The sequence below is a fragment of the Hemicordylus capensis genome, chromosome 2 (genome assembly GCF_027244095.1).
Source record: "Hemicordylus capensis ecotype Gifberg chromosome 2, rHemCap1.1.pri, whole genome shotgun sequence".
NCBI lineage: Eukaryota > Metazoa > Chordata > Lepidosauria > Squamata > Cordylidae > Hemicordylus > Hemicordylus capensis.
The window spans coordinates 221683635-221697691 of NC_069658.1; the positions used below are offsets into that span (position 1 = coordinate 221683635).

Here is a 14057-nt window from a genome sequence, read left to right on the forward strand (position 1 = left end):
GCTGTCGGTGACTGACCAGGAGAGGGATCTTGGGGTCGTGGTGGACAGCTCACTGAAAGTGTTGACTCAATGTGCGGCAGCTGTAAAAAAAGGCCAATTCCATGCTAGGGGATCATTAGGAAGGGGAATGAAAATGAAACAGCTAATATTATCATGCCCTTATACAAAACTATGGTGCGGCCACACCTGGAGTGCTGTGTACAATTCTGGTCACCACATCTAAAAAAGGACACTGTAGAACTGGAAAAGGTGCAGAAGAGGGCACCAAGATGATCAGGGGCCTAGAGCACCTTCCTTATGAGGCAAGGCTACAACACCTGGGGCTATTTAGTTTAGAAAAAAGATGACTGCAGGGAGACATGATAGAGGTCTCTAAAATCATTCATGGTGTGGATAGAGAGAAATTCTTCTCCTTCTCCCATAACACTAGAACCAGGAGTCATCCCATGAAATTGATTGCCAGAAAATTTAGGACTGGTAATGGAAATATTTTCTCACACAACGCATAATCAACTTGTAGAATTCTCTGCCACGAGATGCGGTGACAGCCAACAACCTGCATGGCTTTAAGAGGGGTTTGGATAACTTCATGGAGGAGAGATCTATCAACAGCTATTAGTCGGAGGGCTATCAGCCACCTCCAGCCTCAAAGGCAGGATGCCTCCGAGTACCAGTTGCGGGGGAGTGATAGCAGGAGAGAGGGCATACCCTCAACTCCTGCCTGTGGCTTCCAGCGGCATCTGGTGGGCCACTGTGCGAAACAGGATACTGGACTAGATGGGCCTTGGGCCTGATCCAGCAGGGCTGTTCTTATAACTTGGTGGTGGTCTATATGCTGCTGAACATCCTCAGATGATGGATGGGGCAGTTGCCCCCAATGAGTGGATTGTTGAGGTCTGGCCAACATTCCTGAATGCTAATTTCTTTAAAGGGGCTTTAAGGCATCAAGGAGAAAATCAAGTGGTGTTTAGTACCCACACAGTACTGTAAGAAAACAATATAGTTTTTTAAAAACCTGTAAAATGGTTGATGCACATTATTTAATATGGTTAAACATTTGCTTTCCAGTAAAACAAAAGTACAAACAAGAACCCACCACTTCGTAAAGATTTGAAGGAGATCTCACTAAAATAGTGGCTTATTTCCATACTTGGTCAATGTACTGAAAAACAGGATTCACAGTCATTAAAGCAGCAATTTAAGATCATGGTTGTTACCCAGTCTTGTTCAAGTGACTAACTCCACTCAGGTAATACCTACAGGATGTCACCTGCCCAACAAGGCAAGCCTTACTGTTGCTTTATTTTGCTGGGTATCTGCTGAGTATGATAGTGAGAAATAATCTGATAAAGGACTGCACAGTTGATGAAGAGGAAGAACAACCCTGCTAACCATATGAGCAAGAAAGTGTTCTGCCCCTTAAACTCTAGAAAGTATGCAGGTGCAAGCCAAAGGGCCTGTCCAATAAGCCACAGCAGCAGAAGCAATGCAGCCCGCTGCCAGGACATCTTCAAAAGAGGCATTACAGGTGGAAGGAGGCAAAGGTACCACAGAAAATACTGGGAGGTGCACACTTTGTTAAAACTCACAAAAACAGCAGTGTGCAGGAAACAGCAGAAAACAAGATCTTTGTAATAAGCTAAGGAAATCACTAGAAGCAGCAGGAGCTGAGGAAGGAAAGCTGCAAGTCCAAGGAGAAAACTCCATTTGCTTTCTGCAGTCAAGTACAGCATATAGAAATAGGGTGAGAAGTTGTGGCGAATATCTCTCCTGGTCAAGTGGTAGAGATATGTATGCTCCAAAAATTCCCAGCCATAATAGGAATAAAACATAAGGCCAAGGGCAGCAAATGTACAACTAGCCACAAGTCCAAAAAGCAGAACATCAAAATTCAAGAGCCTTAAGAAAAGCCACCAGAAGTCATTCAGAAAGTGCATTTTTTGCTTCTTTAAAGGAAAAGCACCTGTTTCTCCTCTCTCATCATTTTGGTTACTTTGCAAATGAAGAACTAATGGCAACGCATAAGTCACAGGGTAAATTTTCATATGTACAGATAGGCCATAAAGAACTGCTGCTTTCATTAGGTTTCTCTTTTCCATATAATACATGGTGCCAAGGACGAGGCTTGCGACAAGAGATTCTGCATTTCCTCGGCTAGATACAGTCATTGGCAGGGGATTGAGGAGCCAGAATGCACAACACCCACATGCCTTCCTGCTGTCCAGCCCTCTGAGAAACAAAATTTGGTACATGAGGTATGCAGCAACTATATCCCCAGCAACAAAGATAATCTTTCCATACAGATCAGCAACATAAATGTTTGGTGTTAAGATCCAGCCCAGGAGTGGAGTATAACGGTAAGTAGCTCTTAGGTACGGAGATTTTCCCTCTGTGATGTATTTTGCTGCATCGGTGAATACTTGGTAGTCAATGTCTGTATATTTGACCAACATTGTTCTGTCCTGATAAACTCCATAGAAGACCAGCGCAAGCCTGATTATGAAAGCACTACTGAATAAAACATCTTTCCTGAGGAATCTAGCAAGAACTTGTCTCTTACACAGCTGATCGGATTCCATATTTGATTTCCTTGAAGAGAAATTAAAATTAGAGATCCCACCATTGGTCTAGACTTGAGGCATCCTTCAGTCATACCACTGTCTAAATGAGAATTTGAAGACAGTCTTTAATCTTTCTTTCCATGCAAATTTCTTAAGATGTACATAGACTGTAGAAGAACTCTGAATAGGTAGCAAGCATCCCTGCTCAAAAGACAAAAACCAGTGTCAACAAGTTACTTTCCTCTCAAGGTCAAAATAAAAGACAGACAAGAAAAGGTAGGAACACTGTCTCTGTTCATACCAGCATAACATCCTTTCCATTAGCTGTTGCTTCTTGTGTTTCTCTTTAGATTGTGAACATTTTAGGGGAAAGGAACAATTTTCTCATTCCTTTTGCTATACACCAGTAAACATCGGAAGGGGAAAAAATACAGGTGTAACATTTCAATAGGGTGTATGCATGCAGGCCCAGATAACAACCGATTCCCAGATGTTGGCTGGGGTATCAACTGTGCTGTTAAGGCCTATGTGTGCTGGTTTTTATAAGCATGCATCCTATTGTTACATTCATACTGTCTGCTGACCCGGGATGCAGAATACTGTGGTATACTAAACAGCGGTGTAATGTGGTGTAGTAACCAGTATGGTGTACTAAGTACAATGTTGGACTATGACTGGGAAGACGTGGATTCCAATGGCCATTCAACTATGAAGGTCATTGAGTGACCTGGGGCCAGTCACTACTCTCAGTCTAACCTACCTCTACAGGATTGCTATGAGGGTAAAGAGTGTGTGTGTGTGTGTGTGTGTGGGGAGAATAGAGAAGAGAGCCATGTGTTCTACTTGGAGAAAGGGTGGGACAAAATAAATTATATGTAGTTATAGTTATTTTAAGAAGTGCACCAGGGGAGAGTAGAGCAATCAGGTAAGAGTACAGTTGAAACTAGATCAGGGTCCTCTTTAAGCACTGGACATCACTTAAGTATTATATATGGATGGAAAGTGCAACTGCTTCGCATAATTTTTAAAGATTCTGCCATTCATTTCAAAGGGGCATCGACTGCACCCATTCTACATATATGGAAATCCACAGCTGCCAAGATGCTAAAATAGTGTGCATTAAAAGTTACCCTGATTAACGCTATGTAGGAGGCTCCCTATAATATTTTATGCAAGTTATCTTTGGAGTGAAATACATATTTTAAAAATAAAATACTGAAAAGGCTAGTTGCTGAGAGATCAAAAAGTTATTTTTTTAAAGTTCACACACAGGCAGATCAATTTTACATGACTTAGTGACTTGAATGTTGGTGTAGACTTAGCTCAAATCCCTGCACAGTCATGACACTACACATGAAGGCCTTAGGCATGTCTGAGGCTAACCTACTTCACAGGGGTTTTGCAGAGTTAACACTCTAACCTGAGCAAGTTAGATTCAAATGCAACAAAGAAGAAAAGTTCTTTTCTGGTCTGAACATGCACAGTGCCATTGTATTGGGGTAGCAAAGCAGGTCTAGTCTTGTAAACTCCCTGGACGGGAATCCACACTCTGAGAAGATAGAACAGGATATGCAAGGAAGATTCCTTCTCCCTCTTTTCAACATTCCATGCCACTTTCCTGTGACTGAGGCAGAGCCCAGGACTGGGTTTATATAAGCAAAGGAGCATACTTTGTTCTCAGTGACTGGGGCTACAGTTAAGCAGGAACAAAAAATCGGCTTAGCCCCCTCCACCCACACCCGTTCCCAGGCACCCTTTACTTTCTTCATTCTGTGAAAGGTTGCCAATCACTGCCACAGGGAAAAGCAATGCAACAGTACGTACCCCAAACACAACGCAGGGAGGGGGGAACCTGTTTTTCAGCCTTTGCAGTGCATAATCCAGCCCTCAGTGAGCGGGATCTTCCCTTCACTCACGCAATTTCAAGGACACTCACACACAGAACCGCTGTGGGGTTCTTGCAATGTACAGACCCTCCTTCCAAGCACATGCAACCTGTCACGACGATGGTCATTTTCCGTGCCACCAGCACGGCGACGGAGAGAGAACAGGGGCTGATCTATCCTTAGTCACACCTGGTTGCTCCTGTTCTCTCTCGACCCTGCGCTTGTGAGAGATAATGCTGTTAACTTCTTAACAAAGAAGAAGTCTCTAGCAGCGGGGAAGAAGAGAAATAACTCCTCCTCCTTGCTTTAAAAAATGGAAGTTGATCCAATAAGGGCGTGAGAACCTCCTTCCACCTTTCTTTGAAGTAACTCCCTTACAAGGGAGGGGGAATTCCCCGCTGCGCATACAAATAGGTATGTTGTGCAGCGGAGATTGGAAGAACAAAGGCGGAGGTCCTCCCGGAAGGGAACCAATCAGGACAGCAAATACAGAGTTCGCTGTGTGAGAGTGTATTCCCACCTCCAGCAGTGGTAAAGGATTGGTGCTACGCATGCGCATTAGCAGAACTGAGGTCAACACCCTTTCGCCTTCCTCTGAGTTGCCAGTAGGAGAAGTGTGGGGAGAGTCTGGAATAGAATGAGGAAATCGGAACAGCAAAGGAAGGGTAATAGCTACACGTTGTTGCACTGGGCATGCGCCGAGCTACGTTAGGTTGGATGCTGCGTAAGAGAGTTTTTTAAATTATCTCCCGCTGGAACGGAAAACTGTAAAGGAGAGCATGCAGGCGGTGGTGGTAAATATCTAAAAAAAAAAAAAAAAGGAGGTGCTGGTTTAAGTTTTGCTCGACACCCATAACATCTGCTTTGGAAATTTCGCTTCTTAATCTTAATAGGAAAATATGGTATAATAATACGTTAGGGATGTTAGGAGCTGGGTTAGGGTGTTCGGAATTCCTTTACTGATTGGCTTATTTCCAAAATTCCATTGTCGCTGGGGGTGATGGGAGTTGTAGTCCAAAAACTACTGAGACCCGCTGCTCCGTGGTTTAGCAAGCCATCCCCGGGATCTTTCCATCTCCATGGACTATTGAATATGGATAGGCTAATAGTTGTGTATCAGCTGACCGTCCTTCCCTTCCATCTCTGACTTCTGCCCAATGGTAGACATCGGAATTTTGACCTTTAGCCAATTAAAACTGAGATTTCAGTCCCCCTGCCCACTATAAATAGGCAAGCTCCATAGTCTCACTCCACACACACACACACAGCAAAACCACCCTACAGTACAGCAACTGTGCCACTGTTGCCTAGCAACCAAATTAACTGACAGTTTTGGCAGTTGCGGTTTCATATCTGGTTGCGTAGATTTTCAGCCATCCTGTCATCAGCTGAGCCTCACCCCCAAATAAACAGGTCCCAAACGTTGCACAGATAAACACAGAGCCAGCGTGGTATAGTGGTTAGAGTGCTGGACTAGGACCGGGGAGACCTGAGTTCAAATTCCCATTCAGCCATGAGACTTGCTGGGTGACTCTGGGCCAGTCAATTCTTTCTCAGCCTAACCTACTTCACAGGGTTGTTGTGAGGAGAAACAAGTATGTAGTACACCGCTCTGGGCTCCTTGAAGGAAAAGCGGGATATAAAATGTAAATAATAATAAATAATAAGTGTTTTGCACTTTATTGTCAAGAGTAAGACTGCTGAAAATCATTTCTGTTTCATCTAATGTGTGATGTGGAAGTGTTGTGTGAAAAGGTCAGATTTCTAGATAAACAGCGGCAACCTTAAGACAATTTGACACTTAAAACGGAAGTCAAAATGGCACCCTGATGTTCTGGAGCTCCTATTTGTGCATGAAGCACAGAAGCAGGAAAATAGTGCTCCTCCCCTCAGACCCAGAATTCAACTACTCCACACTGCTTTGTGGGAAGGCCTCTGAGCTCACACATGACAGAGGAATACATAGCTTTTAGGTTTGCACAGCGCTTACTAATCTAAAACCGTGATGATGAACATTAGTGAGATTCTGTATGGTTAGCGAGAGGCAGCTTAAAGTTAGACACAGAGCAGAGATACTTGATATATGTAATAGTCAGATCCAGGGCCCCATCTACCCTGTTGGTATTTTAAGCGCTGCATGCAACTCTGACTCTGTCTGAATCAAAGGGATCTGCAGCCTCTTCTCGAAAAGGGTGGTATCTCTTTAACGAGGCAGCTCTTTTCCTTGTCTGTGCTCCCTGCAAAGGCGTCAGCAATCGCATCTTGCTACACCATTTTAAAGACCACAGAGATGCAGTCACCTGTGTTGCCTTCAGTCCTATTACTAGAATACTTTATTAAGTTTGTTGTTGTAGTGTATTTGAACAAATAATATATGTAGATTATTTTATTTGTATCGCCACAGACAAAAAAGCAACCTCAAAACTCTTCAACAACGTTTTGTTCTGAGGTGTTGCTGATACCCAGGCAGGAGAATTCAGGGATGCCGCACAAAATGACTTTGAGAGTAGAGGATGTGTTAGCATATTCAATGACAAAGTAAAATTTGTTCCCCAACAAGAACACTCTTCTGTGGAATAATTTGCAGTCCATTATTCTATGCTTGGTCAGTAGGTACACACATGGACAAATTTGTTGGCACCCTTACAGCTCATTGAAAAGTGTTTTATGCCTCCTGAAAAGCGATTAAATGAAATGCAATTGTCCCATATATACCTATATGCCTTTGATATGTCATCGAGTACAGCAAAGCAAGTGTGAAAAAGATAAAGTATTGCTTATTCTACAAAGATTTTCTAAAGTGGCCTGGACACATTTGTTGGTACCCCTAGAAAAGATCATAAATAATTGGATTAGAGTGATTTTTCAAATTAGCTCTTTTATTTAATTAGTATCACACGTGTCTCCAATCGTGCAATCAGTCATCCAGCCTATTTAAACGGAGAAAAGTGGTCACTCTGCTGTTTGGTATCAGCATGGATCCCACAATGAACATGGACCAGAGAAAGCAAAGGAGAGAGTTGTCTGAGGAGATCAGAAAGAAAATTATAGACAAGCATGTTAAAGGCAAAGACCATCTCCAAGCAGTTTGATGTTCCTGTGACAACAGTTGCAAAGATTATTAAGAGGTTCAAGGTCCATGGGACTGTAGCCAACCTCCCTGGACGTGGCTGCAAGAGGAAAATTGACCCCAGAATGGGCAGAAGGATAGTGAGAATGGTAGACAAAAAGCCAAGGACAACTTCCAAAGAAATGCAAGCTGAACTCCAAGGTCAAGGTCCACTAGTGTCTGATTGCACCATCTGTCGCTTTTTGAGTGACAGTGGGCTCAATGGAAGAAGACCCAGGAGGACTCCACTGTTGAAATAAAAACATAAACAAGCCAGACTGGAATTTGCTAAAATGCATATTGACAAGCCACAATGCTTCTGGGAGAATGTCCTTTGGACAGATGAGACAAAACTGGAGCTTTTTGGCAAGTCATATCAGCTCTATGTCCACAGATGGAAAAATGAAGCTTTCAAAGAAAAAAACACCATACCTACTGTGAAACATGGACGCGGTTTGGTTATGTTTTTGGGCTGCTTTGCTGCATCTGGCATGGGGTGCCTTGAGTCTGTGCAGGGAACAATGAAATCTCAAGACTATCAAGACATTCTGCAGCGAAACATACTGCCCAGTGTCAGAAAGCTCTGTCTCAGTAGCAGGTCATGGATCCTCCTCCAACAGGATGATGACCCAAAACACACAGATAAAAGCACCCAAGAATGGCTAAGGACAAAACATTGGACTATTCTGAAGTGACCTTCTATGAGCCCTGATGTGAATCCTATCAAACATCTAACATGCAGTCTGGAGAAGGCACCCTTCAAACCTGACACAGCTGGAGCAGTTTGCTCAGGAAGAGTGGGCCAAACTACCTGTTGACAGGTGCAGAAGTCTCATTGAGAGCTACAGGAATTGCTTGTTTGCAGTGATTGCCTCTAAAGGTTGTGCAACAAAATATTAGGTTAAGGGTCCCATCATTTTTGTCCATGCCATTTTCATTTGTGTTATTATTTGAAATATTCTGTTGCATCAAAACTCTAAAACAATAGTCTGATTTTTGTTAAATGTGGAATAAACAATGATGGAATAAACAAAAAAAATACTTTTGTCAGTTTCAAGTTATTTTGGAGACAATTGTGGGTTCTTCTTTTTTCATGGAGGAGTACGAACACATATGTCCCCGTGTGTATTGGGGAAAGTCCAGTGTGGCTTCTCTACTATTATTAGGTCCAATTTGCTTCCTGCACAGTTTGAGCTTAAAATTTCCAACAGTAACTGCTTACTAATTGAAGAACAGCAATACCCAGGTTCCAGCTGCAGAAAATAGTAAGCAATATTGGTGAAACTGTTTGGCCAGTATGAATGTGGGGAATGTTATCTGCACTGCAGGAGATGTTATGGATGAGGCAGATTGGGGGATTTATGGGAGGGAGGGCATGTTATGCTACTTTTGTATATGTATAATGGCTATGGGGAGTGACCCTAGTCTGAAAGTATGTGAGGCAGCAAACTTAATGAAGATAAGCAGTTTTGGTCCGGCCAATGCCGATATAGGAGGCTGGCTGAGAGTCTGGGTTCCAGCATGAAAAAAAGGTGGACTATAAATGTAATAAGTATACATAGCTGAACCCGCACAGAGCATCTGTGCACTATCTTCTATATACTTATTTCTCAAAGACAAGTCATGCGTGGATGAATGGGGATGCATCGCGGGAACTCGCGGAGAGGCAGGGGGAGAAACAAACTGGCCCAGAAGGTTGCGGGGTGGGCGGTGAGAGGGCGGCGGCAGCGGCAAGTGAGACAGAGGCAGGGAGAGAAGCAAGCGAGAGGTGGAGGAAGACCTGAGGGAGAGCAAACTGGCCTGGAAGGTTGTGGGGCAGGTGGCAGTGGTGGCAGCAGGTGAGACAGAGGCAGGGGGAGAAGGAAGCGAGAGATGGAGGGAGTCCCGAGGGAGAGCAGAAGGTTGTGGGGCGGGTGGCGAGGGGGCGACGGTGAGTGAGACAGAGGCAGGAGGAGAAGCAAGCGAGAGACAGAGGAAGACCTGAGGGAGAAAACTGTCCCAGAAGGTTGTGGGGAGGGTGGCAAGGGGGCAGTGGCAGCAGCTAGTGAGATGGAGGCAGGGGGAGAAGCAAGCAAGAGGAGAAGGGAGACACAAGGGAGCAAACTGGCCTAGAAGGTTGCGGGGCGGGTGGCAAGGGGGCGGCGAGTGAGACAGTGGCAGGGGGAGTGGCGAGTGAGACAGTGGCAGGGGAAGCGGCGAGGGAAAGCAAACTGGCCCAGAAGGTTGTGGGGCGGATGGCAAGGGGGCCGGGGGTGGCGGCAAGTGAGACTTGCCGGTGGTGGTGGCGGCGGCGGCAGCGGGTGGCACAGCCGTGCCCGGCGGGGAAGGAAGGCACTGCTGGGTTGGCAGGGGAGAAGAAAAGGTGAGAGCAGGCGGGCGGCAGAGCCGCGCCACCGAGAGGAGCCTGGCTGGGCAGGCGGCGGAGCCATGCCGTTTCCGTTGGAAGGAAAGTGCTGCCGGGAGGCAGGGAGGGAAAGGTGAGAGGAGGCAGGTGGCGGCAGCAGGGGGAGGAAAGTGCGGCGCCAAACTAGCAGTGCAGATGTTATGCGCCAGGTCTGCTAGTAGTACTTTATTGTTCACTCCCTCAACCCAGTCTCCCCCGCCAGCTATTCTAAACCCACCCCTCCCTCACTCTGCCAGAGGGGCAAGCACGGATGACCCTCAGTGAGCTCTTCCGTCCGGGCTCGGCTTTCCTTCTTGCGAGCAGACTCTGCAGGGCAACGGATGCTCAGTATCTCTTCTCCCTGCTCAGCACTCAGCCTTTCCTCCCCCCTCCACCCCGCTCACTGCTTCTCCTTTCCTCACCCCTTCGCCACCCATCTCCAAAACCTTCAAGCCCAGTTTGAAAGTACCAAACTACCCCAACTCTCTCACCGCTGTTTTGCAACCCGGCTCGCCACCACCCACTGCCATTTTCTTCTTTGCCCATTGCCTGCCCCTTCGCTGAGCCGCAGCTCTGCCCCCGCCTTTTCATTGGTTGCAGGGGCGGGGCTTGCCAGGCATCCCCATGCTTTGGCTAAAGAAGTAATTATATAGAAGATAGACAGATTATATAGAAGACTATATAGAAGAATAAAAGATATATAGATAATGCATGGGTGCTATTAAAAATGCATCCCATAATTATTAGGAACAGAACTGCTTTGCTTCCCTTAGGAGATGGGAAAAATAAGGAACCTTTTGCCATCACTTAAAGGAATCCAGAATACAGGACAGATCAGCTGTTCTCAGTCTCTAGGAATGATAGTAGTTAGTCACTATAGGTGGGGGAATGGCTCATACTACTTACTAAATCAAATGATCCTAAATTAGAATTCGCACCGACACTAATTGTCATCCTCAAATGAACTATTTTATAATAGAAACTAGAATGACTGGGTCAAGAATGGAAAAAAACAACAGAATACTTTCTGCAATATGGTGCGACAGAATTACGGGGTCTGTGGCAGTACGGCAGGCCCTTCAGTAGAGTGTCAACTGCTGAAAAGAATGACCATCAGTCAATCCCCTAGATGATAACATATGGAGATGGGATGGTGGTGGAACAATGGCACATCTGTTCCACAGTCATTCCACTCCAGTCCAAACAGCACAATTCCATTGCCATGTTGCTGTCATCTTCTCTCCTGTGTCACTAGAACTTGTTAAATTCCATATTAATCTGGATTAATAATTATTCAATGGTTCCGGTCTTGTCCTTCCTGATGCAGATTACGACCTCCACTTTAGCCACCAGCATACATTGAAGTAAGACTGGTTTGGACAGAGTGAGGCAGACTGCCTCAGACAGCAGATTTCTAGATACCATCAAAGGGCAGCAGGTGGTCATTTATTGTATTGTTTATATTTTGGCACCATAAGGCATGCATTTGGTTTTTCTGCTCCAGGCATCTTTGGAAATCTTTGGAGAGCCCAGGTTTGCGAGGGTCCCTTAAAGTGGTGGCTGGAGCCAGCTCTGATTGTGAGTTTGGGAGGGTGGCACAAGGGGGTTGAGGGACAGGCAGACTATCAGATATGTGAGAATATGCCTATCTGAGAGCTGATGTCAACCGGCTGTTATTCCAAAGTAATGAGAGGATGTCTTGCTGCAGTTTTGCTGTGAGCACCTCACCAAGTTTACTCGGAAACAAGTCCCACCAAGTTCTATGGAGCTAACTCTTCCTTCAGCCCGCCCGTGCAGGGAAGCGCGGGAAAGGCTGCTCCTCTAGACACCGTGATGCTGAGGAGAGCAGGCGGGCGGAGGTGGGGCTGACCCATATGGGGCTGTAGGGAAGCAATGCTGTGGGCTGGGCGGCGCGAAGAGTCGCTGCCTCCTTTCTTAACCGACAACTTTTTGAGCAAACCGCTGGGCGACGGGCAAGTGCCTGTGGGAGGGCTTTGTCCCAGGGAGAGAAACAAGGAAGGAGCTGAAGTGAAGAGCGACGGCCAAGGAAAGGGCTGGTTCTTGGCTGCCTTTCCCCGCTTGTTTGCTTAGGGTTTCCCCAGCCCCCTTTCTGTATCCGGGAAGAAGCGGAGCTACTGCAGAGCCCGGAACTGCTCGCCGCCTCCTCAGAAAGGGGCCAGAAGTCACTCTTGGCAACGGAGCTAGAACTTTGCCTTGCCTGAGGCTGCCTTGAACGCCTGCAATGAGGATCCGGCTGGCGAGAAGGTGGTCCTGGCTTGGCAGAAGTTGCCTTTTACTTGGGCTCCTGACTGTTGTCTTCTTTGTGCTGGAGCTGTCCATCTCCAACTTCCAGACTCCCTTCTCTGGGGACAGAATAACCAAAGGGAGATGGGAGAGGCACTTCTCTGACAAGGCGGAAGAGCCTGAAGAGCTAGCACGTCCAGTTTACCAGAAGGGCTCACCGAATTCTTATGCCCCAGGAGAGTGGGGGAAGCCTGCCCACCTACAGCTGACTTCTGAGGAAAAGAAGCTGGAAGAAGAGCTGGTAGAAAAGTATGCAATTAATATTTATCTGAGTGACAAAATCTCTCTGCATCGTCACATACAAGACAGTAGGCTGTCGGAGTGTAAATCCAAGGTATACAACTATCGAAAGCTTCCCACTACATCAGTGATAATTGCTTTCTACAATGAAGCCTGGTCAACGTTGTTGCGGACGATACACAGTGTGCTAGAAACATCTCCAGCGATTCTCCTCAAAGAAATTATACTGGTAGATGACTTGAGTGAAAAAGTATATCTAAAAAGCGAACTTGAAAAGTACATCAGCAGTCTGAAAAGAGTTCGTTTGATAAGAACAAACAAACGTGAAGGGTTGGTTCGTGCCCGCTTAATTGGAGCTACCTTTGCAACTGGTGATGTTCTCACCTTTCTTGACTGCCACTGTGAGTGTGTCCCTGGGTGGCTAGAGCCACTTCTAGAAAGGATTGCTGAGAATGAGAGTGTGATCATTTGTCCGGTTATTGATACCATTGATTGGAATACCTTTGAATTTTATATGCAGTCAGCAGAGCCCATGATTGGGGGATTTGACTGGCGACTGACATTCCAGTGGCATTCTGTACCTGACTATGAGCGCCAGAGGCGGAAATCTAAAATTGATCCAATAAGATCTCCGACTATGGCTGGGGGGCTATTTGCTGTGAGTAAAAAGTATTTTGAATATCTTGGTACATATGACATGGGGATGGATGTCTGGGGAGGGGAGAATCTAGAACTCTCATTTCGGGTATGGCAGTGTGGGGGCATACTGGAGATTCATCCTTGTTCTCATGTGGGACATGTGTTTCCAAAGCGAGCTCCATATGCTAGGCCAAACTTCCTTCAGAATACAGCACGTGCTGCTGAAGTGTGGATGGATGAGTATAAAGAGCACTTCTATAACAGAAATCCTCCAGCACGAAAGGAAAACTATGGAGATATTTCAGAAAGAAAAATCCTAAGAGAGCGTCTAAAGTGCAGGAACTTTGACTGGTATTTGAAAACTATATTTCCTAATTTGCATGTACCAGAGGATCGTCCTGACTGGCATGGAGCTATCCGTAGTATGGGGATCTCCTCAGAGTGTCTAGACTACAACTCACCTGAACATAATCCAACTGGGGCCCACGTTAACCTCTTTGGATGCCACGGCCAAGGAGGCAACCAGTTCTTTGAGTACACTTCAGATAAAGAAATCAGGTTTAACTCTGTGACTGAACTCTGTGCTGAAGTTCCTGAGCAAAAGGATTTTGTTGGTATGAGAAATTGCCCAAAAGATGGATCTGCTATTCCAGAAAACATTGTATGGCATTTTAAAGAAGATGGGACAATTTATCATCCACATTCAGCCAAATGCCTTAGTGCTTATCGTACTCCTGAGGGTCGGCCTGATGTAGAAATGAGGACATGTAATGCTGCAGATAAAAATCAGGTGTGGAAGTTTGAGAAATAGAATTACTGTTGATCTAGCATCTCTCCAAGAGTACTGCCACCTGAATAGTATGTATTTTCAGAGACATGGCTTTTGCACCACATATAGATCTCTTTTTAAAGGATTTTGTATGAGAGCTGCAATG

General features: G+C 45.6%; 2 protein-coding genes across 11 annotated transcripts in view; one reads left to right on the plus strand and one right to left on the minus strand.

Moving 5' to 3' along the window:
• Positions 1-1018: 1018 nt before the first annotated feature.
• LOC128342386 (GPI mannosyltransferase 1-like) lies at positions 1019-5839 on the minus strand. Of its 4 annotated transcripts, none has more exons than XM_053289646.1 (2): positions 4498-5839; positions 1019-2589 (listed from the first exon to the last, which is right to left on the minus strand). In XM_053289646.1, exon 2 carries the CDS (start codon positions 2577-2579, stop codon positions 1290-1292), a length of 1290 nt encoding a protein of 429 aa, XP_053145621.1. In that variant the 5' UTR covers positions 2580-2589; positions 4498-5839; the 3' UTR covers positions 1019-1289. The 4 variants fall into 4 exon arrangements, with proteins under 4 accessions (XP_053145621.1, XP_053145619.1, XP_053145620.1 ...); XM_053289644.1 differs by having other exon boundaries at positions 4386-5839; XM_053289645.1 differs by having other exon boundaries at positions 1019-2762; positions 4498-5838.
• A 6110-nt stretch (positions 5840-11949) lies between these two features.
• The window catches only part of GALNT4 (polypeptide N-acetylgalactosaminyltransferase 4), a 29410-nt gene continuing 27302 nt past the window's right edge, over positions 11950-14057 (plus strand). For 3 of the 7 annotated variants that reach the window (XM_053298892.1, XM_053298893.1, XM_053298894.1), the window contains exon 1: positions 13763-13980. In XM_053298892.1, the coding sequence (XP_053154867.1) occupies positions 13893-13980 (88 nt within the window). In that variant the 5' untranslated portion in view covers positions 13763-13892. Of the gene's footprint in view, positions 13981-14057 lie in introns of all 7 variants that reach the window. The other 4 variants (XM_053298888.1, XM_053298889.1, XM_053298890.1 and 1 more) reach the window with 3 other exon arrangements.